At 54.7% G+C, this 27,932-nt stretch overlaps 1 protein-coding gene across 1 annotated transcript; it reads left to right on the plus strand.

Moving 5' to 3' along the window:
• Positions 1–855: 855 nt before the first annotated feature.
• Positions 856–27,861, plus strand: P2RX3 (purinergic receptor P2X 3). Its single transcript, XM_042906775.1, has 12 exons — positions 856–1,636; positions 8,651–8,786; positions 9,234–9,305; positions 9,542–9,605; positions 10,292–10,385; positions 10,690–10,767; positions 11,499–11,640; positions 12,106–12,242; positions 25,735–25,828; positions 26,143–26,208; positions 26,826–26,903; positions 27,338–27,861. Exons 1-12 carry the CDS (start codon positions 1,518–1,520, stop codon positions 27,449–27,451), a joined length of 1,194 nt encoding a protein of 397 aa, XP_042762709.1. The 5' UTR covers positions 856–1,517; the 3' UTR covers positions 27,452–27,861.
• Positions 27,862–27,932: the final 71 nt, after the last annotated feature.

The following is a 27,932-nucleotide window of genomic DNA, read 5'->3' on the forward strand; positions in this document are numbered from 1 at the left end:
GGCTCCTGGTTGGCTCCTGGGTGTCGGTGTCACGGTGACTTGTACCGCTCTCCCCTGACGTCGGGGACTGGATGCTCTGAAAGGAGTTCACGGCGCCCAAAAATTTCACACCCCAGACTGCAGTATAGGGGTCGCCTGGAAGAGACTGGCACGTGGCAGTATCAAGTTCAAGTGCTCGTGTTAGATTCCCCTGAGAGGCGGCGCTGATTCGAAACCCTAGCAGCGTGGGATCTCGGAAGTCGCGTCCCCCCCCCCCCCCCAACCAATATAGTCGTAGGGCTCATCTGGTAAAATCAGAGGAGGCCTGGCCTCCTGGCAGAGATGTTTGAGTTTGACCACTACGACTTCCCTTTGCAGATGGGAAAACTGAGGCCCAAAGAGGATTTGCCCAGGGTCCCAAATCTCCTTACCCCGGTCCACTTCCCTTCTCTCTTAATCACGGTGACTCTACATCCGGAATGATTGGTAATATGTGTCCTGCACGAAGACGTTAGGACAGAATATTTAAATTCAAGACTTCCCCGCTAATCTGACTTAGTTATGCCAGTTTGCTAACTCAATCCTGGGATAAAAGACAGAATGCACTGTTGCTCCCTGAATTCATGACTTTAACCTCTGAGTAAAGGCCATTCCAGCACTATCTAGCGACATACATTCAGTAAATATATATTGAGCTCCAACTCAGTTCTAGGATTTGAGGAGACTAGGAAGCAAGATAGAAACAGCCCCAGCCTTCCAGGAGCATAATATGAAACAAAAGGTTCAGACAAATAAACTCACTGTAAAACAATGCAAAACAAAACACCCCAAGGTGATAAGGTCAGGCTGCAGATAGACTGTAGGCCACTGCCAGCTTGAGTTAGGAACGTGAACCATGTAACTCTTTACTCACTCCTCCCAGAAGGTCAAGAGGAATATTCAAGAGACCCTTCCCCCCTGACCCATGCTATTGGAGGCAACTCAAGAAAGGAGTAGATGGCTGCAAAACCGAGCGACTTTAGGAGGACACTCAAAAATGAAGGGGGCACTCAGCCCAGGAAAGGCTGCTGGATGCCTGGGGGATGGGATGTTTCAAGGGGCTTTAAGAAGAGCATGAAGCAGCTGGTGAGCTGGAATAAAGATGCGGCATAAGAGAACGGAACAGAAAGGGTAGACAGTGCAGATAAAACACGAGTCCCAGAGGGCCCTAGCCGGCTGCATCCCAGGCAATCAGGAGCCTGGGACTGGAGACCCCACCCCTGCCGTGACATCACAGGGGAGTGGGGTGGAGACGAACTAAAAGGGGGTCCCCCCTCCCTGGCCTTGGACTCTTGGCAGCCCAGAGTATCAAGAGCAGAGAGAGCCTGGGCACTGAGCTAGGGTTGCCTGACTTAAAGGAACAGGCTCCCCACCCGTTCCTCAAGCCCCCCCAAGCTGTCCCCTCCAGGCTTTGATCTCTGTCTCCCTGTCCTGAGGACCCCTCCCTCCTGAGGCCACCATTGGGTCCCTTCTCAGTGGCCCCTGAGTGCTCTCTCAGCATGAACTGCGTGTCTGATTTCTTCACCTACGAGACCACCAAGTCAGTGGTTGTGAAAAGCTGGACCATTGGGGTCATCAACCGAGCAGTCCAGCTTTTGATCATCTCCTACTTCGTGGGGTGAGTCCTGTGGGCCTTCGGGTCCTGGCAGGGGAGGGCTGCCTGGTGTCCCCTCGGTGTTGTTGCTGTCCAGCGGCCTGGGCTTCTCTGTTGGAGGAAGCAGTCTCTTCTATGGAGCCGTGTCCCATGGACTGGACTCGGCCACTCCCATCAGGAATCTGGTCCCCAGATGAGTTCTTTTCCCCAGTAAATCCTCGGGAATCAGAGGGTGGTTTCTAGGCACACACCCCAAGGAGTGAGTTCTTGCCTTGGTACCACGCCCTCCACCAGGAGAAGTCCCAGGTGACCATCTCGCTTCTCCCTTGTATCCTGCCCCCACCAGAGAACAGACCCCCCCACACACACATCTTCCCGTTCTCCTCAACCAGTGCTTTGGGGTCCTAAAAAGATGAGGGAGCACAGGAAAGGGGAAGGGAAGGTACTGAAATAGGGGAGACGTGCTGGTTTGATCCGGTTGATGGTGGGGTGGGAAGGAGGGAACTGAACCACTTTGGAATGAGGGATTCCCTTCCTGGCTTTGGGGAGATGGTGAAAAAATGGGGCAAGGGGAGAAGCCCTTGCTCCTAGAGGGTAGGACAAAGCAGGGGGTCTGCTCTTTGGTGAGGAGGAGAGACACAGGCACAAATAACACTCAAGGGAAGAGTTGCTCAGGGGAAAGGTGGCCATTTGAATATGATACAGGGGCCCTCCTCATGAATCCAGAAACACTCCCCTTTGTCAGAAAGCGAATGTTCTCTACTGCTACCTGACTTTGTACCATATAACCCATCCTGGGGGCTGCTTAAGAGCCAGTGGTCAGAAGACTCCCTCCCAGTGCCCACCTTTAAAGGCATGCGCTCCCCCCCCCCCGACACACACACACGCACACACATATATACACAAAGGGCCATGAAACAGACAATGGCTGGGGAGAAAACAGGTTCTGTCTTTCTTGTGGTCATTTGCGCACACCGATGGGGCACCAGAAATGACAGGCAGAAACCTCTCAAGTTTTCTTTCCTGGTGTGCCGGTCTCTAGTCTCATGGTGTTCCTTGAGACAATGCTGTTCCTTGAGACAATGGCTCTGCGTGTGAGAGACAGCTAGCCAGTGACACCTGTCATGAGTGAATTCAAGCAAGTGAAAGGGGACGTCCGGTGCATGTGTGAGCTGCAGCTGTGCGTGCATGGGCCTCCTTGCCTGAAAGGTCAGAGCAGGGTGTGAGTGTGTGCTCAGAAAAGCGGGCAGACGTGGCTTAAGGGATTTTTTTTGCTTTGCGTGCTTTGTGGGAGCCAGTAGGCTTCACTTATGTGCCTGTTTGGACCAGGCTATGCATCCAGTGCTCCTCTCCGGGATATGACAGAAGGGGTAGGATAAGCAGTGTTGAAGTTTACTTACAACTGGGAGGTTTTGTGAGATACAATGTTTGCCAACGTTCCATGTCCGCATCTCCAGAGTCTGGCTGGAAGTTGGTTCTTAACTGTTCCATGTTGACATGTATATACGATGCTGTGACTGTTTATAGCCACGAGACGAGACGGTATGGTGGTCCAGGTGGATCCCAAAGCTGCCTCAGCACATTCCTGGCTCTGTTGGCTCTGGCAGAAGGTCGATGGAGGGTAGACAGCGCCTCCTGGGCCAGTCTGCTCTGCTCTCCCCCTGCCCCTGTCTCTTCCTCATCGTGATACGATCTGATGCTCTGATCCTCAGTGCTGGAGCTCAGCCCGCAGGAACAAGCAGGAGAGGCTCTTCGGCATCTTGATATCCAGCCCCATCCATCTCCCAGCCTGACAGCTCCCCATGGAGCAGCTCTTTCCAGTTACATCCGTGCAGTCTGCAGCCCAGCCCCCTGGCCTGAGCCCCATCTCTGTGCACGTGAGCCCATGCACCATTAGGACTTCATGATCCATTGTCATTAATTTAGCAGAAATTTACTGAGCATTTCTTCATGCCAGGCATTGTGCACCAAGGACAGAAAAGTGGGCAAAAGCAGACAGGGCCCTCACCCTCATGGAGCTTACAGTGCAAGAGATGGGCATTAATCAAACTATCTCCAAGAACAAATGTAAAATTTCAACCAAGGCCCATGATTTGAAGAAGAGGCACACGGTGCTAAGAGAGCTGCCAGCATGGAGGTATTTGACCTGGTTGGGGAGCTAAGACAAGGTTTTCTGGAGGTGTGGTGCCCAAGGCAAGGTCTGAAGGACAAGTAAGAACAACCCAGGGTGGGGGAAAGGGAAGGAAGAGGATTCAAGGCAGAGAAACCCAGCTCTGCAAAGGGAAAGGGCCTGGCAAATGGGGAGAAGAAAAGAAGGTCTCTATGGCTGGAGCAGAAGGAGCAAAGGTGAGTGTGGCGTGAGATAGGGGTGGGATCACAGACCCAGCCAGACCTCAGACACCCTCAGAGCTTTCATTTGTACAGAAGGACAATGGATGGGAAGTGTGTGTGTGTGTGTGTGTGTGTGTGTGTGTGTGTGTGTGAGAGAGAGAGAGAGAGAGAGAGAGAGAGACAGACAGAGAGACAGAGAGACAGAGACGGAGGGAGGGAGGGAGGGAGGGAGAGGGGGAGAGAGAGAGGAGACAGACAAATGAGATCTGAATTGGGAAGATCATTCTGGCTCATATGCCAAGGGATTGGAGTGGGTAGGAATGGACACAGGATAATCCGTTAAGGGTAGTGCAGTCATACGGAGAGAGAGGAGGATGGCTTGGACACAGTAGAATTTGGAAGGATTTTTAATGCTGTGATAGTAACGTGTAACTAACACTTGAATCTCTGCCATATCATCCCTGCGAGGTAGACCAGATGCACAACCTTACTAGGACACGTGTAACATGAGCCAACCATTCCTCTTATGCATTTGCAGTAACACACCAGCTCATCGTCTGCACGTATGCTCTCACCCCTGCTCCAACCTCGGCTGCCTGTCTGGGGTTCACACCACTTCATCTCTGGTTTCTTTTACCCAGCCAGGTGCACAGAGAGGCCAAGACTTTCCTGGTGTTTCTCATGTGGCCTTCCTGGGCCCCGGTGGCAATCCCCTGTCTCCTCTGTGGGGTGGGACTTCCTAAGAGCCAGTCTCTCTTTGGGATCCTCTGGGGAGCTGAGGAGGAAATAGGAGATCCCTGGGGACTGAGTTTACAGAAGTGCTGGTGGTTCCATGTCTGGTTTGCAGGACCTCCTTGAAGGAAGTGCCTTCCTGCAAACTGACAGAGGGGCACCCCCCCCCTGCCCTTTGGTGCTTCATCATCAGAAGGACCTGTGGTGGCTGATGGTGCCTTGGACCCCTCACAGCCCTGCTCTCCCCGTCCCTCCCTCCCCCTGAGCAGCCCAATCCGTAGACTCACTATTTGCACAGCTGCCCCATTTGGTTCATAATATCCAGCCTCATTTTGAATCTTCTAAAGAAGCTCAATACATACAGCAGTTAAAAGGGGAGCTGCTCTCATTTAGAGAGAAGGGCCTGAAATTCCACCTTCTTGGCCCACCACCCCATCCTCCCCCCTGGATGCACCCTAGGCACCCCATGGGACACTAGGTGGCAAGTATGTGGGAAGACCTTCTGGAACCTCCCACGTTACAGGTGCAGAGAGAGGAGTGGTTTTCACTCTGGTCTCCCTCTCCCCTCTCCACACCCCATGAAGGGGAGGCCATGGAAGGAAGAGCCTCTGGTTAGAAGCCTCGCTCTGACACAACTATGAGTGGGGCTTGGACGGGTCACCTTATGTCTCTAAGTCTCAGGCCTCATATCTGGAAAATGGGTTTAGGAATGTCCGCCCCAGGGAGGTATGGCGAGGCGAGCTGCCATGTCAAGTGCCTTGCCTGAAATGGGAGAGTCAGTGATAGATGGCAGCTATGATCATTTCATGGACTCCCCAGCACACCTCCCCCTTCCCCCCCTCCGGCTCACACCTTCCTTAGAGACCCCTCTCCTCCTGACACACACACACCCCACGCCCACTCCCCGGCCTCCTCCCTGACTCCTTGGGGGTGGACAGAAGGGGCTGGGATGCTGCTCTGGCCTCCTTCCCACACATCCCACCTGCCAAGGAGCTGACACCCGCTTTCCGCTCTATAAATAATAAACCAGGAACACAAGAAAAAAATAAGTCAGAGTAGCAGAGTAAATGCCAAGAATCGAAGGCCCAGTCCTGCCCTATCTCCTCAGCCCTGGCCTCTGGAGACAGACTCAGTCCCTCTGTTCTGGAAATGAAGCATCCCCTTATTTTGAGCTGCCCTGATGACGTCCTTGGGCCCCAAGGGGCCACTGAAATTCTCCCACTTATTATTTAACTCAGAGAGAATTCTGATGTGGAGTCTCCTACCCACTGGGCACAAGAAGGAGCTTTAGAGGAGAAGGAGGAGGAAAGAAATTGGTTAATTACTCTTCCCAGCCCTAGGGGCCCTTCCTCCTGCGACTGTGCCAAGCCTAGAGTTGTTGCCCCGGTGACCGGGAGCCAGCAGCCCCAAGACCAGCCGTGCAGGGTGTGAGGTGTGAGGGTGTTCCGAGCAGTCTGTCCGGGTTGGAGCCCACCTCTCAGCTTGGCAAGTCAGTACACCTCTGTGCCTCTGGTTCCTTATGTGTGACCTAAGGGCCGCCTGGGTGGCTCAGTCGGTTGGGCTTCTGACTACGGCCCAGGTCGTGATCTCATGGTTCATGAGTTCGAGCCCCATATCGGGCTCTCTGCTGTCAGCACGGAGCCCGCTTCTGATCCTCTGTCCCCTTCTCTCTCAGCCCCTCCCCCACTCTTTCTCTCCCCCGAAAATAAACAAGCATAAAAAAATAATAATAATGACAAAAATGTCTCTCTGGGTTGTGGTAAGGACTCAGTGAACCCTTACCGCACGGAGCACTTAGTGGGCTGTGTTGGTTAGGTGATAATGATCTGAACCCCGCTTCTCATCAGCAGATGTTCCTGGGCTTTATGGACAGGGCAAGGGGTCTTAGGAAACCATGTCATTAGATCACCACTCAGAGATGTGGCTATTCCGTGGCCAGGCACACTGAGGTTCCAGAGGGCGTATTGTGACTGTGGCTTCTACTTGGGGCAGTGGTGAGCTCAGCTGGGAGCAGGGAGACCTGGGCCCTTGGCCTCACTCCCTCCGCTGGGCAGGGCCCCAGCCGTGAGCTGACAATACTCATTTGGATGTCAGATGGTGGATGAGATTTGTGTGTGAGATTTCCTTACGAGACCTTGATGAAACCCCTCCCCTTGCAAAAAAAAAAAAAAAAAAAAGAAAGTAAAGCATACAACACCACGGATGTCCATACAGGCAGGGTGTTCGTTCGAGCCCTGTACAAGCATATGAACAACTCCTAAGGCTGCATTAATCAGGATGTTGCCTGCTATAAGGCGGCAACAATAAAGCAGGTGACAGGTTGGGAGCCACCCGCCAGTGCTGGCTGTGACCCCACCCCCTCTGTCCCACTCAGGAGAGCATTTGGAATTCAGACCCGTGAGGGAAGCCCCATTATGGGGCTAACTCCCAGCCCTCTCACTGAAAACTGCACAAAGAGTCTCTTGCAAACGTCAGCCTGTGTTCACATAAACAGGACGGGTAGGTGCCCATCCTACAAGTGACTGTGACCCCCAGCATGACCCCGGAGCTGTTCCCCGCCATGGGGAATGCACAGGTCATCCAGTCCAATACCCCCTCTCAACTGAAAACATCTCCTTGAGTCTTCCCAGGCACGTGGAGCTCACCACCTCCCATAGCAGCCCATTCTTAGACAACCTTCTGGGGTTGGAAAACTCCCAGGCCTGAAATCCTAACTCCCTGCTTATAAAGTCCTCAGGTCAGCTTCCCAGCCTGACCCTTCCCCAGCTTTGTGCTTTCCACACTACACAGCCTCCAGTTCCTTCCTTCTGCTCATCCTCATCTGATGGGCCACCCCAACCTTGTGCCGTCCTCGGTTAGCATGAGAAAGTGACCCTAATCCAGCAATTCCCAAAGTGCATTCCCGGATTCCACGAGATGTCACCAGTATTTCTCCAAAACTAGGAGTGTGCAGCATTTTCCAAATGCGTGTGATGACCCTTCCTCATCTGTGTAATGGGGACAGTGACGGCATCTGCCTCCCCGTGTGCTGTCCGGAGCTAATAGGACTGGCTACAGGCTGGGAGTTTGCTATTGAGGCCAAGAGTGGCTCGCGCCTTGAGGGCTCTCGCAGGAGTGCAGAGGGAAGAGTGGCCTGCAGGCCCTTCTTGCTGCTGGGGAAGGCTGCGAGGGTCCAGGAGTCCGGGGAGAGAGGCGGAGGTGGAAGAGTGGGAGCCCGCCCTGATCCTGGCCCAAGTAATGGCTTGAAGCGGCAAGAAGAAGGCAGTACAGGTAAACTTCCACTGGGTGGCAGCACAGTCCAAGGAATGAGGTCAGCGGCCGCCGCCTGCTAACCCAACTCCTACCTGCCGGGTAGTGAGCTGCTCCTCCCCTCCTCCTCTAGCCTCATCTGGCGCTTGCACAGGTGGAGACTCTACCAAGTGTCCAGCTCCCAGATGCCTTCACTGACTTGTTTACCGCACACCTACTATGTGCCGGCACTTAGGCTCACCCATGAGCAAAGCCTGGGGTGCTCAGGGTCAGAGGTGTAGGATCCCCTGCCCCTCCCCTTTCCAGTCGCCTGCCAAAGAGGTGGCCTCTGAGTCAGCGGGAATGACGATGCGTTGGCAAAGGGACGATGTCGCCCTCAAGGGGGCGATGCTGCCCCCAAGGGGGTGAAAACCTATCCTTGAAATTTTTATGTGTAAAATACAAATATACATACTGTACATAAGCTGATATCTGTAGTATTAAAATTTCACGATGGGGGGGCGGGGGAGGGGAAAAAGTCTAAAAGTGGTCCTGAAGCAGTAAACAGGAAAGATGGAAAAACTCTAAGCCAACACAGGGTGAGGTCTCCCCTCCAGCACAGGCCTTCCCCCTGCCACAGGGCCAGACCCTGTGCTGTCTAATGTTGGGGAAGGAAGCCTCTCCTGGCCTCTGTCTGATGGGCCTAGACTCTCTTCTCTTGCTCTCCATCCCTGCTCTTCTGCCCAGGTGGGTGTTCTTACACGAGAAGGCTTACCAGGTGCGGGACACAGCCATTGAGTCCTCCGTCGTAACCAAGGTCAAGGGCTTTGGACGCTATGCCAACAGAGTCATGGACGTGTCTGATTATGTGACCCCACCCCAGGTACAGTCCCACTACCCCCAGGGCGCTATGTGGATGCCCAGATGCTGGGGCAAGGTAGGGAGAGTGCCGACGGGATCCCCCAACCAGGGTTTGTGGCATCGGTGATCAGAGAAGCCCTTCTCCTGCAGCTGGAGGATGAAGGGGTGGGGTGGGGTGCTTGGGCCTGCCCTCCAGAGTGCAGCACTAGGCATCAGGGAAGCAGGGTCCCCCTCAGGCTCTGCCACACTCATCCTGTGATCAGCACAACACGCAGAGGGAGGCAAGAGAGGACGGGTGGATGGTTAGACCTGACTTGGACCCACCTCTGCCCTCTATTAGCCCTGTGACCTTGGCTGAATCTCTTACCCCAAGTATGAGTTTCCTCATCTGTAGAGTGGGGATAACAGTGATACCCAGCTCCTGGATTGTCATTGGTGCATTTTTTTTTCTCTCCCTTCTCCTACCAAGGGTACCTCTGTCTTTGTCATCATCACCAAGATGATAGTTACTGAAAACCAGATGCAAGGATTCTGCCCAGAGGTGAGGGGAGGAAGAGAGGTTGGACGAAGCAGGTCAAGCAAGAAAACTTTGCGGGTGGGGAGCGGTGGCAGGGAGGGGCATGGGTGTGAGCAGAGGTCCGAATTCCGGCCTTGGAGCTGCGTCCTGGGACCTCCACCTCCAAAGGCCCCCAGTTATGGGGAAGCATTGGGAGCCAAGAGGCTCATCCAGGCCCAGCGCAGGGTCCTACACCCACCTGCAGCCCTGTCTCCCCACAGAGCGAGGAGAAGTACCGCTGTGTATCAGACAGCCAGTGTGGGCCTGAGCGCTTCCCGAGTGGGGGTGAGTGCACCCCTTCCCCTTGCCGCCCCCCCCACAACCCCAGAGTGTTAGTGGGACCCTGGAGGGCAGCACATCCCCCATGGGGGAGAGTCCACCCTAGGAGAGAGCATGGGAATTGGCCTGTTTCTTGGAATTCTGCCAGCATTTATAGATGCTCACGTGAGCCAGAGCCAGTGGGGGCTGCCCCCAGAGGAGTCCACAGCCCGGGGATGGTGGTGACAGAGAGGTGTGCCATGAGGGGGCAAGTGCCGTCAAGGAGGAACAGTGGGAGCTGGGGAAGGGAGAGAGATTGGCTCCAGGTAGGTGGCCCTACATGGCTTCCTAGAGGCGGTGACATTTTAGATGGGCCCTGAAGGATGGGAAGGAGTTGGCAGCATAGAAGGGTTTTGAGAAGAACATTCTAGACAGAAGGAACAACTGCAGCAAAGCCTCAGAGGCAAGGAAGAGCACACCGTGACCGGGGAGCAAGGAGACTCATCTCCCTCTGGCTTGGTCTAGGGCTCAGGAGGAGAGGAGGGAGAGAGCTCGGCAGGGCTCCTGTGCCATTGGTCCACCTCCCTGGCCCTCCCTGTGTCTCCCCTCCACCTGTGGGATCCCTGAGTGTGGGGGCGGGGGTCCCCTGATGAAAGGTGGGGTGGGGGTGAGGGAGTGGCAAAGACCCCCAGCACTCGTGGCTCCCCTTACAGGGATCCTCACCGGCCGCTGCGTGAACTATAGCTCTGTGCTCCGGACCTGTGAGATCCAGGGCTGGTGCCCCACCGAGGTGGACACGGTGGAAATGTGAGGACCCCACCCCAGCTCTCGGTTGACAAAGTGGGGAGCTCTGTCTGCACCCCTGCGCCTGCAGAGGGTGTCACAGGCACCCCCAGTGGTGTCCAGTCCAGGGCCGCGAAGTGGTCTCAGGATGGCACCTTCCCCCTGCCTCACCTGCCACCCTCCTCTCCCTCTGGCCCTCAGCCCCAGAGAGGCCAAGGCCAGGTGCCCGGTGGGAAACATCCAGCAGTAAAGGTGGTCCCTGGGCGAAAGCACCTTGTTTCCCCTGTCTCTTCCCAAGAAGCTAAGGCCCCCTTGTTCTCACCCACAGGCCTGTCATGATGGAAGCCGAGAACTTCACTATTTTCATCAAGAACAGCATCCGTTTCCCCCTCTTCAACTTTGAGAAGTGAGTCCCAACTCCCTCCCTAAAGCAGGAAGCAGTGCACCCCCCGCCCCAGCTCATTTTCAGAGGGGTGGAGAAGCCCATTGCGCGTGGTTCTCTCCATGGTGTCTCCCCATCTCCCTGGGGCTCCTGTTCCCAATCTCCCAGCTGGTTTTGACCACCAAGTAGTAGGGAGGCCTCTGGGGCCAGTCTCTGTGCCAGCCTCCCGCCTCGGGGCTCAGAACCCAGATGGGAGTTCTGCTCCAGGCAGGTGAGGGACAAGGTCAGCCTGGGCCTGGAACCCAGATCCCACCAACCTTCGGGGCCTGAGGGGCCCGTTCCCACCTCTTTCCTCCCACATCAAGCCCAAGTGGGTGTGTCCCTTCCCGCTAGCTAGTTAGGAGTTGGTTGACTCCTTCACTCGGCCGGTGCTCCGCGGGCATCGGGCGTGTGCAGCACGATGCCAGTTACCACGGAGGTGCCGAGAGAAATCAGGCGTGACTCCTGGCCCCTGGGAGCCCCAGCCTGGGTGCTGGGGGATGTTAGACATGGGCACACTCAACTCTGATGCAGAGAGAGGGGAGTCGGAGTTGCAGGGAGGATGCAGGAACAGAGGTGATGGAGCCTGCGAGTGTCCAAGATGTCAGGTCCCCGTCCCCCCTGCCTGGGCCGGGAGGGTCTCTGAGAAGGCTGTGTATGCCCATCTTCGTGTGAACCCTGGCCCTTGCTTCTCATCTCTCCTCCTCCCTCCCCAGGGGAAACCTCCTTCCCAACCTCACAGCCGCCGACATGAAGACGTGCCGTTTCCACCCTGAAAAGGCCCCCTTCTGCCCCATCTTGCGGGTGGGGGACGTGGTCAAGTTTGCAGGGCAGGATTTTGCCAAACTGGCCAGCACGGTGAGCGCCTAGAGGAGGACCCGGGGCCCTTTGGCAGGCGGAGGAGGGTGGAGGTCCCGGGAACCCGGGGCCGTGGCCAGGCAGCGCCACCTGGTGGAGGCATGCCAGGTCTGCAACTGGCTTCGTGCCTCAACGGGGTCTCCCACCCCTGTCCCGGGGGCCTTGCCTCCCTCACCCTTCCTGCCAAGCCTCAGTCTGCCATCCTCGCCTTCACACTCCACGTTAGAGCTCTGAAAAAGCCCACGTGGAGCCTTCCTGCTGCCAAAGGGACGGAAGACAAAAACGGGATTTATGGGCTCAAAGGTCCTCACCCCTGAGTGCAGCACTTTGTTTAGGAAGCAGCACGGGCGAACCACTTTCCCTCCACCTGGAGAATGGGAAGAATCACGTGTCTGTCTGTCATGACCCCCTGTCCCCAGGCCGTGGAGACAGCCCTGCCTCCTCACACCTGGCCCCCTTCCACAGGGCGGAGTCCTCGGCATTAAGATCGGCTGGGTGTGTGACCTTGACAGGGCCTGGGACCAGTGCATCCCCAAATACTCCTTCACCAGGCTCGACAGCGTTTCCGAGAAGAGCAGTGTCTCCCCAGGCTACAACTTCAGGTAATTTCGGGGCTCCTGGGACATCAGGAGGAGGAGGCAGGGGCCGTTCTAGAGTTCCGCCTCCAGCAGCAACGCATGTGGAGAAGAAAGGGGGCCACGTGGTTCCCCCCCCCACCCCCCCACCCCGGGCTTCAGCTCAACATCAGAGAAGGCTTTCTAAGTGCCGCCACCTGGCGATGGCACGGCCAGGTCAGCAGTGAGACCGCACGACCAAGGCCTCCCAGAGGGTGTGGTCTGTGATTCTGACCCCTTCTGAGCTCGGGCTCTGAAGCTGGAGTGTGCTTCAGGAACGCCCGGGCAGCCCTTGTCGGGCACCTGAGTTTTCTCAGGTTTCTCAATCCACAGAGCAAGGGCAACAGTGGTGCCAGGTTACAAGATGGAAAGAAGGTATTTCCGTTCTGTCCATCTTCATCTCGGTCCCAAAGAACAACCACGGTGGCCATTGGTTCTTTCTTGCCTTTCCAACCAAGGGCTCAAACCAGCCTTTAAGCACCATCTGGTCCATACTCCCAATGTCCTTGAGACATAAGGAACCTCTCCCTGACACCCACCACCACCACCATCACCTCCATTTTGAAGAGGGGGAAAGAGAAGAACCCAGAATTAACTATTTGGAACCAGCTGAAAGCCCCTGACGAAGCCCTTGACCTTCTCCCTACCTGATTTCCCCATCTGTGAAATGGCCGTAGTGCCATTATCTTGAGGATCCTAGTAAGCAAGGTGTGAAAAGTTTCAGCTCTCTGTTTTGTTTTTCCCTTAACTTTTGAAGATCCTGAGGTCTCTGGTAGGGCCTTGATTGCACACAACAGTGTCATACACTAAACGGGTTGACTAGGCAACGATCAGGGAAAATGGTACACGTAAGAATAGGTTTCAGTTACACGTCCGAAGAATGGTTACTCGAACTTTCTTTGTTATAGTGGTGTTTTCCAACATAATGGCATAGATAAGCAAAAAAGTAATCATTTCACCTTTTTCTTAACCTTTATTTGTAGTTTTAAAACTACGTCTAAAACTACATCCCATTACCCTTTATATTTAATAGTTTAAAATATATATGTATATTCTCTGGAAAGAAGAATTTTTTAAAATTGAAAGTGCTTTCATAATCAACTCCAAACTTTAAAAAACCATAGGAAACAACACATATTTTAAAGTAGGTTAAAAATACTGTTCGGCTCCCTGGCAGAAATTGGCATATTTATTCAGTGGGTACATCACACAGAAATCAATACAAAGGATATTTGTATGGTGGCTTAAAATAGCAACGTAATTAATAAAATTCTCAGGATCTAAAATGCAAAGTTTTCATCTTCATAACTTCCCCCTGGCCAGTGGGAACACTTCAGTTTTCCTAATAACTTACATGGCAGATGAGCCGGTGAAGGATGTGTGTATTATGAAGCCCCCAACTACTGGTGCCCTCCCCCCCCCCCCAGTTTTAGAACAAGTTGTTTCATTTAAAGAAGAAATGGTCTGGCATTCTGGATCTCCAGTTTATTGTGCTATGGCCGCCCTGCCACCCGCACCCCCTTCCCGCCAGGCACAGCAGGACACGAGGTAGAACTGGTCCTGAATCAGCTTAGATTGTATTTGGGCAGACAGATCCAGGATCTCCAAGAACCCTGTGAGCCTAACCTCTGCAGGGGCCTTCGGGGAGCTGTGTGAGAGGTGTGGACCCCAGGTAACTAACCGCCTCACCGAAGGCTCCTAGGCCAGAGTATGAAGGGGCAAAGCTGCTCAATTCAACCCCTGTAGTTTAGAAGAGTTTCCAAGGGGGCCCAAAGAATAGCTCTGGCGTGGGGGAATATCTGGGGACTGTGACAGACACAGGGCTCCGCCCAAGATCCCCCAAACCCCTCCCCCTGGGTGCCCACCCACTGCCCTCATGTTCCCTTCAAGCTACTGGCACCACATGGACCCCCAAGGCTAAGCTAAGCAAGCGCCCACATCGGGGGAGGCCACAGACCGCCCTCTGATAAGAGGCTAAGGGTCACAGCCCAATTCGGCACAGGCCACACTTGGGTGTCTGACACGGGAAAACTAAGAACCCACAAAGCTCCTCATTCCCCAGCACGATACGTTGTTTGGCACAATGCTCTGTGATGTAGGTGCCACCGTATCCCCACTTCACAGGTGAGAAAACAAAGGCTTGCAGCCTGAAATAAGTTTCCCAAGGCCACACAACCAGGAAGGGTGGGAGCCTGGACACAACCCTATTTTCTCAGCTGATTTCCATGCATCCACGAGAGCTACGGACATTCCTATGTGTTAACCCTCCGGAAAACATGCTTGTGTGCTTGACATTTTCATCCTCACTTAAACAAAGAATCTGAGGTCCACAGAGGCTAAAGGGACTAGGGGCTGCTGGAGGCACAATTCAGGGTCTGGCCTTTTGTCCCCCAAACAAATTCACCTGCTGCTCCGTCTCTAACACAGGCCAGATTTTTTTTTCAACGTCCTACAGTTGCCATTCGCTCTGGAGGGAATGGAATCATTCAGCCAAGAGTCAGCCTTGTTTTAATCTGCAAACTCAGACGAGAGGCAGCTAGAGATTCGCATTTCCATCACTAATTACTTCTGCAGCTCCTTTCCAAATTCCCTCCCCCTCCTTCTTGCCGCTCTTCTCCTGTAGGATCAGAGATTTAGAGAATGTATAGCCAATGAGGACCCCTGGGAGACCCCTAGACTGAGGTGGCCTTTTTACAGATGAGGCAGTGGAAATTTCAGAGGGGAAGTGACTTGCCCAAGGTTACAGGAACACCTTAAGGAGCCTGAGAGGTCATTTGTCCCATTTCCACTATCAGTCTCGCTGTAACACGGCCCCAGACGTGGGGCTGCCTCACAAGATGGCCTGTCCCTCATTGACAGCTCCAGTTATTGGAAAGGTGACCTCGTATTGAGCCAGAGTGTGTCTCCCTTCGACTTCTACCCCAAGTACGTGGTGCCGTCCATCTAAATTAATCTTTGTTTGTGTGATCTCCTGAGGTTGCCATCTGTCCCTACCTGAAACTTGGTGGAACGATTTTATTTTTACTCCTCTGTCTATTCTGTATGGCTGAACACTCCAGGAGCTTCTTTAATGTGGTATTTTTATGAAGCCTCTTTCCAAGTACATTGAGAGTTGCCATCGGTGGGTCCATCCGGATTCGTAGTGGACGAAGTACAGCATTTCCAAAAATAAGAACTGGCGAGAGTCACCGGTGTAGTGGTGTGCAGGTGACAGGCACCCCAGTGGCAGCGGTGTAGACAAGGGCCAGGTCCCTGCATCCCAGGTGGACCCTCGGTGCACCAGAGCAGGATTTTAACCAGAGTACTGGGAGCAGGCAGACCGTGTCGCATGTGAATGTGAGTATTGTGTAAGGTTTTGAGGGAGTGGGTGTGTTTGTTAGGGGATGAGTGTGAGTCTGCGGGTGAGTGTGCAAGTGCACTGTGTGCCTGAGTGTGCCCGTGAGAGTGTGTGTGTGTGTGTGTGTGTGTGTGTGTGAACACGCTGTCAGTGAATGTACATGAGTGCGCATGAGTATATGGGCAGAGATGGTTACAAAGACGGATTAAAAATACTATAGCAGTCAGGGTCCCAGCAGGAAACAGATGGCACATGCAAACTGGGTAATTTGAGGAGAGTTTAATAAAGGGACTGTTTCAAAGGTGTGGGCAGGGTGTAGGAAAACCGCAAAGGATAGCGCAGAGCCTGGGGCCAGTACCCGGACGCCGGTGACTGCCCGGGTCTGAAGGGGCGAGGGCAGGAAGCAGTGACTGACACCTGGGGACACCGCTGTCAGGACAGGAGTTGTGACCCCGCCAGGCTCCACCCGAAGCCAGAACCCAAACCACGGACTGAGGATGTCCGAGGCAGGAGTGTGGATCAGGGGTGTCCTTCATGGACACAGGGAGGTCTCTAACCCTCATACGCCCCTGAGGAGCCCATGGAGCAAATGCCCCATAAGATGCACGTGTTCATAGACAGGCATTTTCTTTAAAAAAAAAAAAAAAAAAGGAACACCTTATTTCCACAAATAAGATAGAAATGCATCCTCAGAGTAATACATCCAAGCGATATGTAGACACTCCCTTTCACTCCTCCAGTTTTGCTCCCCTTACAGGAAGTTAATGTGCTGGACAGTTTGCTGAGCTTCCCTCCAGTGCTTTTTCTCTGCGTTTCTGTGCAGAGAGATTCCAGGACTTTGAAGATCTTTAAAAAGCCCATCTCCAGACCTCAGAAGAAGAGCCCCCCAGAGTTAAGTTTGCAAAGCCTTTTCACACCTATTTTGTCAGGATTCACAGCTCACGCCCACCCCCCCCCACAGTAGACACTTGCCCCAGGTCACACAGCTTAAAGAAGAGGTGCATCAGGGCCCAAACCCAGGGACCTGATCTACAGCCAGTGCCCCTAGCACACCTGCCACCTTCAAATCGTTTGCAACAAGAAAGCAACCAGAAGAGAGACACCCAGCAGCGATGGCAGGGATGATGGGAGAGAAGCAAGGACATGCATTCAGCAGCGTCTGATTCGCGTTTCTCCCCCCACCCCCCCCCCCCCCCCCCCCCCGAGCGCTGCTAAGACAGCTTTGCGACTAAAAGGCAAGGCGGTTTTGGATTTCCTCTCTTGGTGTCTGGGACAAAAAACACTTGTTCAGCTGCGAGATGTTCCTCATGCGGTAGGTGTTTCTAGTGATCGCTTCGTGTTGGAAATGTACCCACGAAGCTCGGAAATCTGGCACCTGCTCTGTTTCCACGCCGAAACGTGCGGATCAGCAAGATCTTAGGCCAATCGACAGAGACAGAATCGAAAGTGTGCCCTTGGCTTTGATCATTCTTTCTGCAATCTGGATTTTTCTCCTTCCAAAAGCCATGTGTTAAAAGCAGCCATTTCCGTCATCTCCCCAGAGACACTCGAAGGCCCCTTCGACGGGGGTGTATTTTGCTTGAATTCTCCATGATCCATTTTCCTCTTCCCTTTGTTTAGCTGGAAGTGGAAGAGAGGCCACTGGAGCGATCCTGAATTTTTACAGCCTTGTATAACGTTCCTGTCTAGCCTGTCCACACAACAACCAACTTTATTGTAGAATATAATGGCTAACCCTCACTGAGTGCTTACCCAGTGAGCCAGGGACTTAGCAAGTGCTCTTTGTGGATTATCTCATCAACTCTGAAGAATTTTATAGCTGGAAACTGAATGCTCAGAGGTTTCATTATCTGCCCAAGGCCACACAGCAAATACTGCTGGACTGGATTTCAAATTCTGACAGCCTCCAGAGCCTGTGCTGGTAACCACAAGTATCCCGGTAGGACCGTATGGTTACCCCCATTTTACAGATGAGGAAACTGAGGCTACAAAGATTACTCCCGGAACAGACGGCTAGCCACCTGGCTCTCGGGTAGGTACTTCTTCCAACTGTGTGTCCGTTGATCTTTCCCTGCCTCATCAAAGATGAATTAATAGTAATATGTAAAAAGATCAAAACAAACCATTGTTTAAATGTCCGTCCCTGAAGCTGATTAGGCTCCGAGAATATGAGTAAGTAAGTATGGCTTGGGGTCTTCGCTAAGGGAAGGTGTCCCAGCTCCAAGGATGTTGCCCCCCCTCCCCATGCAGTGAGTCTGCCAGGAGATATTTTCCTATCAGTATAAAATCAACTGTAAAAGTGTATTTCAGCTGGCAAAACTGCTTCTCACCAGGCAAAAGCTTTGCTGGGAACACCACTTCCTTCACTTGGAAACTCACATTCCGGGCCCTAGTTTTCCCTTACAAGTCCAACCCGGATCCCGCAAGTTTGCTGCTATTTTTTCTGCGGCTGTGACAGTTACGTGTCCCTGCTTTAGGAAGGAATCTCCATCACTCCATGGGATCGTTTCTAAACAGATGTCTGAGAGCTTCCAAGGGATTTGTACATTGTGATAAAACCCTTCTCCATTCAGCAGACGGTTATTGACTGCCGACTGGTGCAAATGTCAGCCCAGCGTGGAGAAGCGTTTCTAAGAGCTGGAGCCACCCGAGGCTGGAACTGGGCTGCTTCTGAAGGCAGCGAGTTTCGCCTCTCTGGGGGGATCCCGGGAGCGGGCAGCGGTGGCCAGCCTCTTGTGGCTAACGAGGGGAGGGCTCTGAAAATCTCTTCCAATTCCAGATTATATCAGGCTTTGTGGCTCATACAAACGTGAACGAGACCAGTTCCTATGGTCAAGTGGAAATGATACAAACCTGAACCCAAATAACAAAATGTTTTATACGACAAATCTTTTGTGCCGGAGCGAGCCGAGAATAATGAAGGTGAAGCAGAGAGAGCCCCGGGGGGGGGGGGGTGGTTGAGGCAGGAGGCCTGCAGGCTGTGGTTGAGGCTCCCCCCCCCAGATGCTCAGTGTGATCTTCAGCAAGTCTCAGCCCCTCCGGGGGCCTCAGTTTCTTCTTCTGTGAAATGGGCTGTTCAAAGGTGATAAGGCTCTAGAAGTCTGAACCAGTGCCTGTGGGTGTCTGGGGAGAGGCTTTGGAAGGTCGGGCTGCTGAAGCGTGCACTATTATTTATGGACCTGTCTCATCGGAACGTACTTTCAACCCTGCCCAGCAGAAGCACATCTGACAAATGATTTATTACGGTAATTGATGTTTGTACTTACTCATTCTTTATCTATTGCTGCTCGCAGCATGAGGGATCACGTGCGCGCGCACACACACCCTCCCGACCCCGACAGCTGCAGCCCTGCCTGGCCACCCCCCAGGCTCCCTGCCCCTTCCGGGCGCAGTGGCCTCAGGCGTCCAGCTCCATTCTCTCCTTGCCGCCCCGGCTGCGCTCTCTCTCCCCAGCAGCTGTTTTCACAGGGCACCAGCTTAGCAAGTCCTTGCGCCACCCCGAGGCCACCACGAAGTCTCCTTTCTGGGCCCTGTCCCGGGGGGAGCGGCAAGGGGGGGGCATTCGAGCTCAGATCCCGTCTGTGCCCCCGGCAGGCCCAGGAGCAGGAACAGAGCGGCCGTTCTTCTCTCCAGCCCGATGATCACGGGATGATGTTCCCCGAAAGCCCTGTGCCTCACGCCCAGCAGCTCACAGAATCCTCCGTAACAAGCCCATAGCACCTGCCGGCAGCTCTGTTTCACATCTGGGGAGACTGAGACGCCCCCAGGTGAGGGGCTTCACCTCAGCTGATGAGGGCTAATTGGGAGCCGCGGTGCCAGCCCAGGACGGTGTCGTTTCAAAGCCCTTCCACCGACGGCCAGAGGACCGGGCGGCCGTGAGGTGTCGGGGAGGCAGGAAGTGTGGAAGCCTCGGGCCCAGCGCTCAGCAGGACGAAGCACTCCGCACATATGACGTCTCTGCTGTTGTCCCCGCTTCTCCTCCACAGGGGCTGGTTCCCACCGACAGCGCCTACTCTCCCACCCAGCCACCTGCCACATCTAAATGTTTTCTATTTGGGAGACAAACAGCCCGATGCTGCCACCTTCTAGCAGCTCCACCTAGAGAACGGGAGCTTTCCGAGAGGCCGAGTCAGGAGGGGGAAACCGGAGGCCGACGTGGCTAAACTGAGTCTGTGGGATGTCAGGAATCTGGGGAACCAGCGACAACTGCACTTGGTAGGCCCTTGGGCAACGGCGGAGCGTGGGGTCTGCCTCCGAGTCCTAACTGTCAACCACAGTCTGGGGCAGCAGGTGCTGAGGCAGAGACCCCGGGGCCGGGCGGAGGCAAGACAGGTAGCTCGTTACGGTTACAGCCTCCGCCCCACGCTGGCAAAGCAGCTCTGGAGAAAAGGGAGACACCGGATTCCCCGTGTCTGCCCATCTCTGCGGTGTAAATACGCCTCCCTTGTCAACTCGAAGCTACAAGCGTGAGGTCGCCGAGTGTGGACTTGGGAAGAGACGCACGCACGGGCCCACCCGTCTCTGTCCTCCAGTCCACCGAGCTCTGCGGCTTCTTCAGAGACACCGTGTCCTTTCCCGCGAGAGGGCTTGCGGTTCCCTCAGCTAGGACAGCTGCCTCCGCCTCTGGCCTGCTCACGTCTCACCTCTCCTTCCGGGTCGCAGCTTTAATGTCACTTCGCACAGAGCCTTCCTTGACTCTCCAGCCTAGCTCTTCACTCGATGAGCTCTTCGAATGGTGCTCTCTCCTTTTCAGCCCCGACGTCGGGCTTTAGCTACTTATGGGAATGTGTGGCTGTTAGTATTTCTCTCCCTGTGAGGAGAGCAGAGCTGGCCAAGGTATCAGCAGTGCCTAGCACAGTGTGCCAGTGCCTGGCAAAGGGTAGGTGTGCTCTAAATATCTGCTGGGCCCTAGTGGATGAATAGGAGTTTGCAAGGTGGGAAGGGAGGGGAGGGGAACAGCATGGGCAGAGGCAAGAAGTCCGTGTCTATGAGGTGTGCTCAGGAAGGCAGGCAGGTGGTGTGGCTGTTACTTCTGGTGCCTGGCACCGAGGGAGCATCTGCCAGTAGGTGAGGAAGGCGGACTGGGCCCGGCGGGGTGTTGGTGGCGTCGCTCTCGCCAGCCGCATTTCCCAGCCGAGAAAACCAAAGCTGGAGAGGTAGGAATCGGAGGATTTGGGAGAAATCAGGGCCGGGCACGGTGTAGCTCAGCCCATCCCCTTTACAGACAAGGAAGCTGGGCATCCCTCTCCCAACACTGCATGGCCGGCGTGTGCTTCCTGTTCTGCTCCCAGCCAGTGACTCTGGGTCATTGGCTCCGGGTCATTGGCTCTGGGTCGAGAGACCCACCTTCCCAACACAGAAGGTCCCCCGCTGGAGAACTGAAAGCAATTGGCCAGGATCTCACAGAAGTCAGGCAGCAAAAAGAACAGTCTAGAACGCTGGCTACGAGTGTGGGCTGTGGCACTGGACTGCCTGAGTTTGAATCCCAGGTTCGCTCACCGACTGGTGGTTTGGGGACCTTACACAAATTGCTCAACCTGTGTGATCCTGGTTCCTCATCTGTAAAATGGGAAGAGCAGCAGTGCACGATTCCACGGGGTTGAGTATTCAATGCGCTAGTAAGTGCCATTCACTTGGCACAGTGCCGGGCACGTAGTAAGCACTCAGCACATGCTGGCCGTTCTTCCCACTGGTAGGACTCTCTCCAGGATAGATATTGTTTCATGTATCATGATCCTAGGATATGAAAGGAAAGGGACAAGCTTTAGGTACTTTTCCGTCCTCCCCGTGGCTCTTTCTGTTCTCACCGCTCGGTTGAGGAAGAAAGCTCAGAGAGGTTTCCACTTGTCCAGGGTGGAAAAATTAGTCAAAGACCACAGAACCACGCCCAGACCTCCAAGACTCTTGGAGGGGAAAATCCTAGCCATGTGGCATCATTGGAATTTGCTCTCTCCCTGGCTACTCTTGAAAACCTCCCTAATTTTTTTTAATGTTTATTTATTTGGGGGTGGGGAGGGAGACGGGATCTGAAGCAGACTCAGCCCTGAGAGCAGAGAGCCCCATGTGGGGCTCGAACTCACCAACTGTGAGATCATGACCCGAGTCGAAGTCAGATGCTTAACTGACTGAGCCACCCAGGCGCCCCCAAAACTCCCCAATTTTAACTCACTCTCCGTTCTTTGGTAGGTAACTTCTCCTCCCTGAACCCCAGGTCTCTCAGCTGGAAAATTATGGATGTTTGTAACAGTCAGGGTAAATATTGCTAACTGCTGTAACAAACACCCCCTCAGCTCAGAGGCTTCACACAAATGTTTGTTTACTGCCCATGGCACAGTTCACACTGGGTCAGCGCAGTCGTTCGGGGAGCTGGGCTCCTGTCACCTCTTGAATCAGTCTCTCCTAGGGCCTGAGTTCACCCCTAGCTCCCCAGTGGCCGGCCATGAGGAAAGAGAGGATAAACAAGGTACGATGTTCCAACACACCTCAGCCCACATTTGGCAGACTTCACTTCCATTCACGTTCCATTGGCAAGAAGTAGCCAAGGCCCCCACCTTAGTTCAGTGCAAGAGGGCGGGCAATATGGTCCAGCCACGTGCCAAGAGAGAAGACACCCCAGACCCTGGTGCCACAGGGCTGGGCCAGATGCCGTGACGCTCACCGGCCACACTCGAGAGCAGAAGTCAGGACTCCTGGGCCCTTCCCTGCTTTTAGCCTGGGCCCTCCCTCCCTGAGCACCGTGCTTCCTCCCTCCTACCCAGGAAGAGAACCAGTCCCTGCCAACCCGCCTCCGAGGGTGGGTGGTTGGTGAGATAATGATCTTATCATACGTATTGCCTCTTGGAAGGCAGGTGCTGGAGAAAAACCAAGTCCGCTTTGGTTTTTCTCCCTGTTCCTTCACATTCCTTCCCCAGATAAATTTAGCCAGCCCTCGCTTTGAACGCAGTGCCCGGGATGCTGACTTTTTGTTCTCCGAGTCAATGTGAGAGCATTTTTCATGACGGTAGCCTCAGGCCGGGAATGCAGACTTCGGGAGCGCAGTGCCAGCCTCTGCCCTGCCCCAAACACCTGTGACCCACAGTCCCACCCCGGCCCGGTCCCCGTGGACAGCAGGTGCCTGAGCTCTCCAGGGATGTGAGCAGAACACAGAATACAGATGGGCTTTGAGATCTGGCTCCAGGTCTGCTTCTGTCCTTACTGGCCACCTAGAGCTCGGAGGCAGCACATTCAGGATTCAGGGCAGAGACTGGAATCCCGGCTCAGGCAGGTCACCTCCTCCTCTGTCTCCCCATCTACAAAATGGGTCCTCGCCCCTTCTTCATGAGATTAACTGCGTGAGATACTTGTCTTAAGAGATTTTCATATTTTATGGTATTCAGTTAACAGGAGTGGAGAAGGTGATGGTCTACACTTTTTCTCAGGCCAACCTGAAAGCCACAGTGAGGACTTCCTGGAGCCTCTGTCCATTCCAGATGCTTCTTTTCTGGACTTCTTTAAAATCTCCTGAGAGGCCTCCTTGGAGCACTGTATTCTTGGACCTCCTCGTCATCATAAGAGTGACTTCCCTTCTGGGGTCTATTTTGCATCCCCCCTCCTGCTGGTGCGGCCTGGTCCACTCCCTTCTGCCTGGTCTGTGAAGCCCTCCGCCGCCACCCAGACCATATCTTATTATATCTTGGAGGTGGGTCCAGCCCCTCCCCTCTGTCCCCATCCTCCAAGACTTTGCTTCTTAGGGTTAGGTCTTTGGGTTCCTCTCAGCCTCCTTCCTGGGGCCACTCCCATTTTTACTCTGGGTCTCTGTCTCCAGAAGATCATCCTGCCCTCCCCTGCCTCCCCTTTTGGCTGTAGAGTCCACAGGACACACGTTCCCAGGTCAGGCTCCCTGGGGAAGCTTCCCCTTACTGGCTAGGTTTCAGCCTTACTTTTCAGTCCGGGGCAACAGGTGCACCATGTGGGGACACACACACACACACACACACACACACACACACACACACTGGCCACACTGGCTGTTTCCCCATGGGAAACGTGGGTCCCAGACTCCTTCCAGACCCAGTTCACCCCTTCTTCCTCTGATGGCCTGTGGATGCCTCCCACGGCTGCACCCACCTGGAACCAGAGGGTACGGAGCTTGGCCGAGGCAGACTCTGCAGACCAGGCTCCCAGGCCCTGCAGAGAAGGGCAGAGTGTCCAACCCAGAGATGGCAACAAGTGTCGCGGCAGTGCCTGTCCCAAAGGACGGGTCTCCGTGTTTACCCCTGTCACTAACAGATCTGCAGGGGGGACATGAGCACCCCCTCTTCCTAGACATGAAAAGTGAAACCCTGAGGGCTGGGCCACATAAAAGGCCAAGCTGCCAACATGGAGTGGAGCTTCGGACCCCTTTCTGCCTAACTGCAAAATTCCTCACAGCCAGAGCAGACAGTGGCTGACATTTTATAAGTTTAGATGACTCTTCCCCAAGATGATCTTGTTCCCAAACCCGTGATCCCTCTGTTGTCTCAGCACTTGGCTGAGCATTTTACTCTCTCCGCTGTACAGATTCAAATGCAAACAGCCGTGGGAGGGGCGGCACAGCAGTCCGGGAAACCCCTTTGAGGAAGGAGTTTCTCAAGACTCCTCTTTCTGCTGGGAGAGGCCTGGGAACCTGTGGGGATCAGAAACACTGAAGGGGAGGGGTGCCGGGGTGGCTCAGTCTGCTGGGCTTCCCACTTGGGCTCAGGTCATGATCTCGTGGTTCATGGGTTCAAGCCCCGCGTCGGGCTCTGTGCTGACAGCTCAGAGCCTGGAGGCTGCTTTGGGTTCTGTGTCTCCCTCCCTCTCTGCCCCCTCCCCTGCTCATGCTCTCTCTCTCTCTCTCTCTCTCAAAAATAAAAATATTAAAAGATGAAAGAAGGAAAGAAACAAAAAAAGAAAGAAAGACAGAAGGAGAAAAAGAAACACTGATGGGGACACAGCCGCGGCACCACATCAGACCCGTGTCAGGCCCACACACCTATGGGGTTCTCTGAGCCCCTTCATCATCTCACTTGACCCTCACCGTTTTCCTGGGACACTGGCATCAGGAGCCCATTTTACTGCCGTGGGTTAAGAGATTACACTTTGCTGACACTAGGGTTTTGCCTAGCATGGGCAGGGCGTGGGGAGGGGGCCGGGGGCGGGGGGAGGATCGACCGGCTTTAAACAAATGCAGTTCACCTGCTTACTGACTGTGAAGCCACAGGCAGTCCCTTCACCTCCCGGGGCATCTTCACAGTGAGGTGCTCGGGGGCCCCCGTTTTGAAGGTGATCGTTCCTACCTGTCCCCAGCAAGGTTCCTGGCACCCAGCAGCCCGGGCAGAGAAGGTGTAGAGGATATAGTCCTGAACTTGGGCTACTTCACCCCCCTCAGAGCCTCGCTTGAGAAACAGAGCAGTCACGTCCCTACCCAGCAGGTCTGTGATGAGGGTAGAAGGAGACATGGTGTCTAAAAGGGCTTTTTAAAGCCTCTCTATAAATGCGAATGTATTTCTTCAGCAATAATAACAGCCAACATCGGCAAACATCTCCTGCCTGCATACTGTGTTCCAGGCACTCTTCTAGACCCCTGGGTGTGGGGTTCCATTCAATTCTCACAGCAGTCCTGGGAAGCAGGACTTCTATATTATGACCAATAATAATGGAGGAACTTGAGTCTCAGAGGGGTTAAGGAACTGGCCCCAGGTTGCATAGCCGATAAGTGGCAGAGCCAGGCTTTGAGCCCAAGGAGGCTGACAAGCCTATGGGAGGGGAGCATCTGCTGCGAGCTGGGCCCTGAGGTACCCAAACAAGTAAAACTGAAGACGCGTGGAGTCTAGCACAGCTCAGACTTTCATACACATCAGAATCATCTCTGGATATTATTTAAAAAGGCAGAGTCCCGGGCCCCACCCCCAGAGATGCTGATTCCACAGGTTTGGGGGAGGGCTGGGAATCTGCCTTTGTAACAAGCCCCGAAGATGACGTCTGTGCAGAGGGCCAGCTAACCACACAGGGAGGACGGTGGCAGGCGTCCAGCAAAACCATCGATAAGAGTCGCTCAGTAAGCACGGATTGTAGGCTCCGGGGGACTCTGAAGGTTCAGGTAGGAGTCCCCAGTGCGACCCACCTGCCGCCTCTGGCCTCCAGGTTCGCCAAGTACTACAAGCTGGAGAATGGCAGCGAATACCGCACACTCCTGAAGGCTTTTGGCATCCGCTTTGACGTGCTGGTGTACGGGAATGTGAGTCCTCGGGCTGGGGTGACGGCGGGGCACAGGGGAGGAAACCCAGACCGGTCTTGGGCCCCAAAGAGCCTCCTCTGGTGGGGGCGGGGCGGGGGGTGCCAAGGTCCTGCCACTGACCAGCTCTGAGAGCCTCAGCTAGTCACATCTGTAGTCTCTTCGCCTGGGCTGGGGCGTGAAGGGCTGGGGCCTGCTGGTCCACCAAGAACCCTCCGCCCATGGGCTCTCTCTGGCTGCGAGTCCACGTTCAGTCTCAGGCCTCAGGACCTCGTACCTGACCCTCTGCCCACTCTCCGGGATCTTTGTGCATGCAGGCTGGCAAGTTCAACATCATCCCCACCATCATCAGCTCTGTGGCAGCCTTCACCTCCGTGGGAGTGGTGAGTTTAGCCCCTCCAGGCTCAGACAGGAGGCCAGTCAAGGTGGGGCTCCAGCTAGGGGTGGGGGGGGGGGGGGGATGGTGGCCCAGGTAAGCCCTGCTTCTGCCTAGAATGTAAAGCCTGACCTCTTGCCAGATACTTCAGTCTGGCAAGGGGACTGTCCCCCACCCCCAGACTGGGTCAGTCCTGAGTGAACATGTCCAGTCACGGAGAGCTCATTACCTCCCCGTTTGCGGGAGGGACAGACTTGGTTCAGAGCTCCTGTTCCCCACCGTGAAGGTGAGGGAGGAGACTCCAGGGGTCCACAGACCTAAGGAACAGAGCCCTGCTCCCAGGGACTCCTACCCCCTCACCCTCCGCTTCTCCCATCAAGTCCTCTCCCTGCATTTTGGTCTGGGGTCACTGCCAGGAGCTGGAGATTCGGGTGATGAAGACATTCTGCCAAGCCCCTGGACATTTTTCCAAGTGGAAACATCAGTCAGGTGTCTTTGGAGGACTCCTCCCGGCCCCTGGCCTGCTGTCTGCCTGAGGGCAATCATGCCCACTGCTGCTTCCTGCCAGCCCGCTCCTCCCCTCGCAGGGCAGTCTCACTGAGTCCACCCTGCCTCTTCCTCCAGGGGACTGTCCTCTGTGACATCATCCTGCTGAACTTCCTCAAGGGGGCCGACCAGTACAAAGCCAAGAAGTTTGAGGAGGTGAGCTGGGGAGGGTGGGGGCAGGCGCATGAGAGGTGGAGGGACAGGGCAGAGAGTGGCACTAGGCCCCAGGGACTCTCAATCGCTCCCCCTTTTGGGGACTTCTTCAGGGGAGCTCATTGGGCCTCGGTGCAAGTTGGGGGTCCAGAAAAGAGGGATTTGGCCAAGAAAGGGCTCTGTGGAGACCCTTGGGGGCTCTGTGGGTCATCACTGCCAACACCCCCATCTACTCATTGCCCCTCTCCGTTTCTGGTTAGCTCAGGTTCCTGTCTGCCCTTGGGGTGCACGGAAAGACTGTTGGGATCACGCAGACTTGCTCGAGCTCCTGGATAAGGAGGCCGTGAGCCCCACCTGCTGTGTCTGCCAAGTGGGGTCCCCACAGGAGGACCTTCCCCGTAGTTAGAGCACGATAATGCCAGCCTTTCTATCTGCAGGTGGACGAGACGACGCTGAAGGTCACCGCCTCGGCCAACACAGTGTACCCCAGCGACCAGACCACCGAGGAGAAGCGGTCCACAGATTCGGGGGCCTACTCCATTGGCCACTAGGGCCCCTTCCGGGGCTCCATCTGCTCACCCTTGGGCTCCAGGCCTCCCACTAGGGCACCCACCTAGGCAAGGGGGGGAGGCAGAGAGGGGGGCCTTCGTTTCTACTGTTCACCCCAGGAAGCCACACTGGACCCAGGTGTCTGAGCCTCGCGGCGCTCTGGCAGACAGGTAGCCCTCCCTGCTAAGACCTCACTCTCCCCTTCACCCCTTGCCTCGCCCTTGTCTGCTTCCCTGGACCCCTAGGGCAGTAGCACCTGAGCTGCCCCCCTTCCCAAGAGTAGAGAGAACAACAGTGATAACGAGTGGCCACAAGGCACTACTAAGTGCCCGCCAGTGTCACGCACATTATCTCATTTAACCTGTAGAATAATCCTATGAGGTAGATATTAGTTTCCCTGTTTCGAAGATAAACTGAGGCTCAGAAAGACTGAGTCATTTGCCCAAGGCCACACAGCCAGGAAGCATGAGAGCTGGGATTTAA

This window comes from Panthera leo, chromosome D1 (assembly GCF_018350215.1).
Source record: "Panthera leo isolate Ple1 chromosome D1, P.leo_Ple1_pat1.1, whole genome shotgun sequence".
In the NCBI taxonomy this organism is placed as follows: Eukaryota; Metazoa; Chordata; class Mammalia; order Carnivora; family Felidae; genus Panthera; species Panthera leo.

What these genes read in the sequence shown, in the direction of transcription:
- P2RX3 (XM_042906775.1), top strand. Translation starts at nt 1,518, where the DNA reads ATGAACTGCGTGTCTGATTTCTTCACCTACGAGACCACCAAGTCAGTG. An exon ending in ATCATCTCCTACTTCGTGGG is followed by an intron (nt 1,637 to 8,650) that starts GTGAGTCCTGTG and finishes TCTTCTGCCCAG; the next exon opens with GTGGGTGTTCTTACACGAGA. An exon ending in CCCCTCTTCAACTTTGAGAA is followed by an intron (nt 10,768 to 11,498) that starts GTGAGTCCCAAC and finishes CTCCCTCCCCAG; the next exon opens with GGGAAACCTCCTTCCCAACC.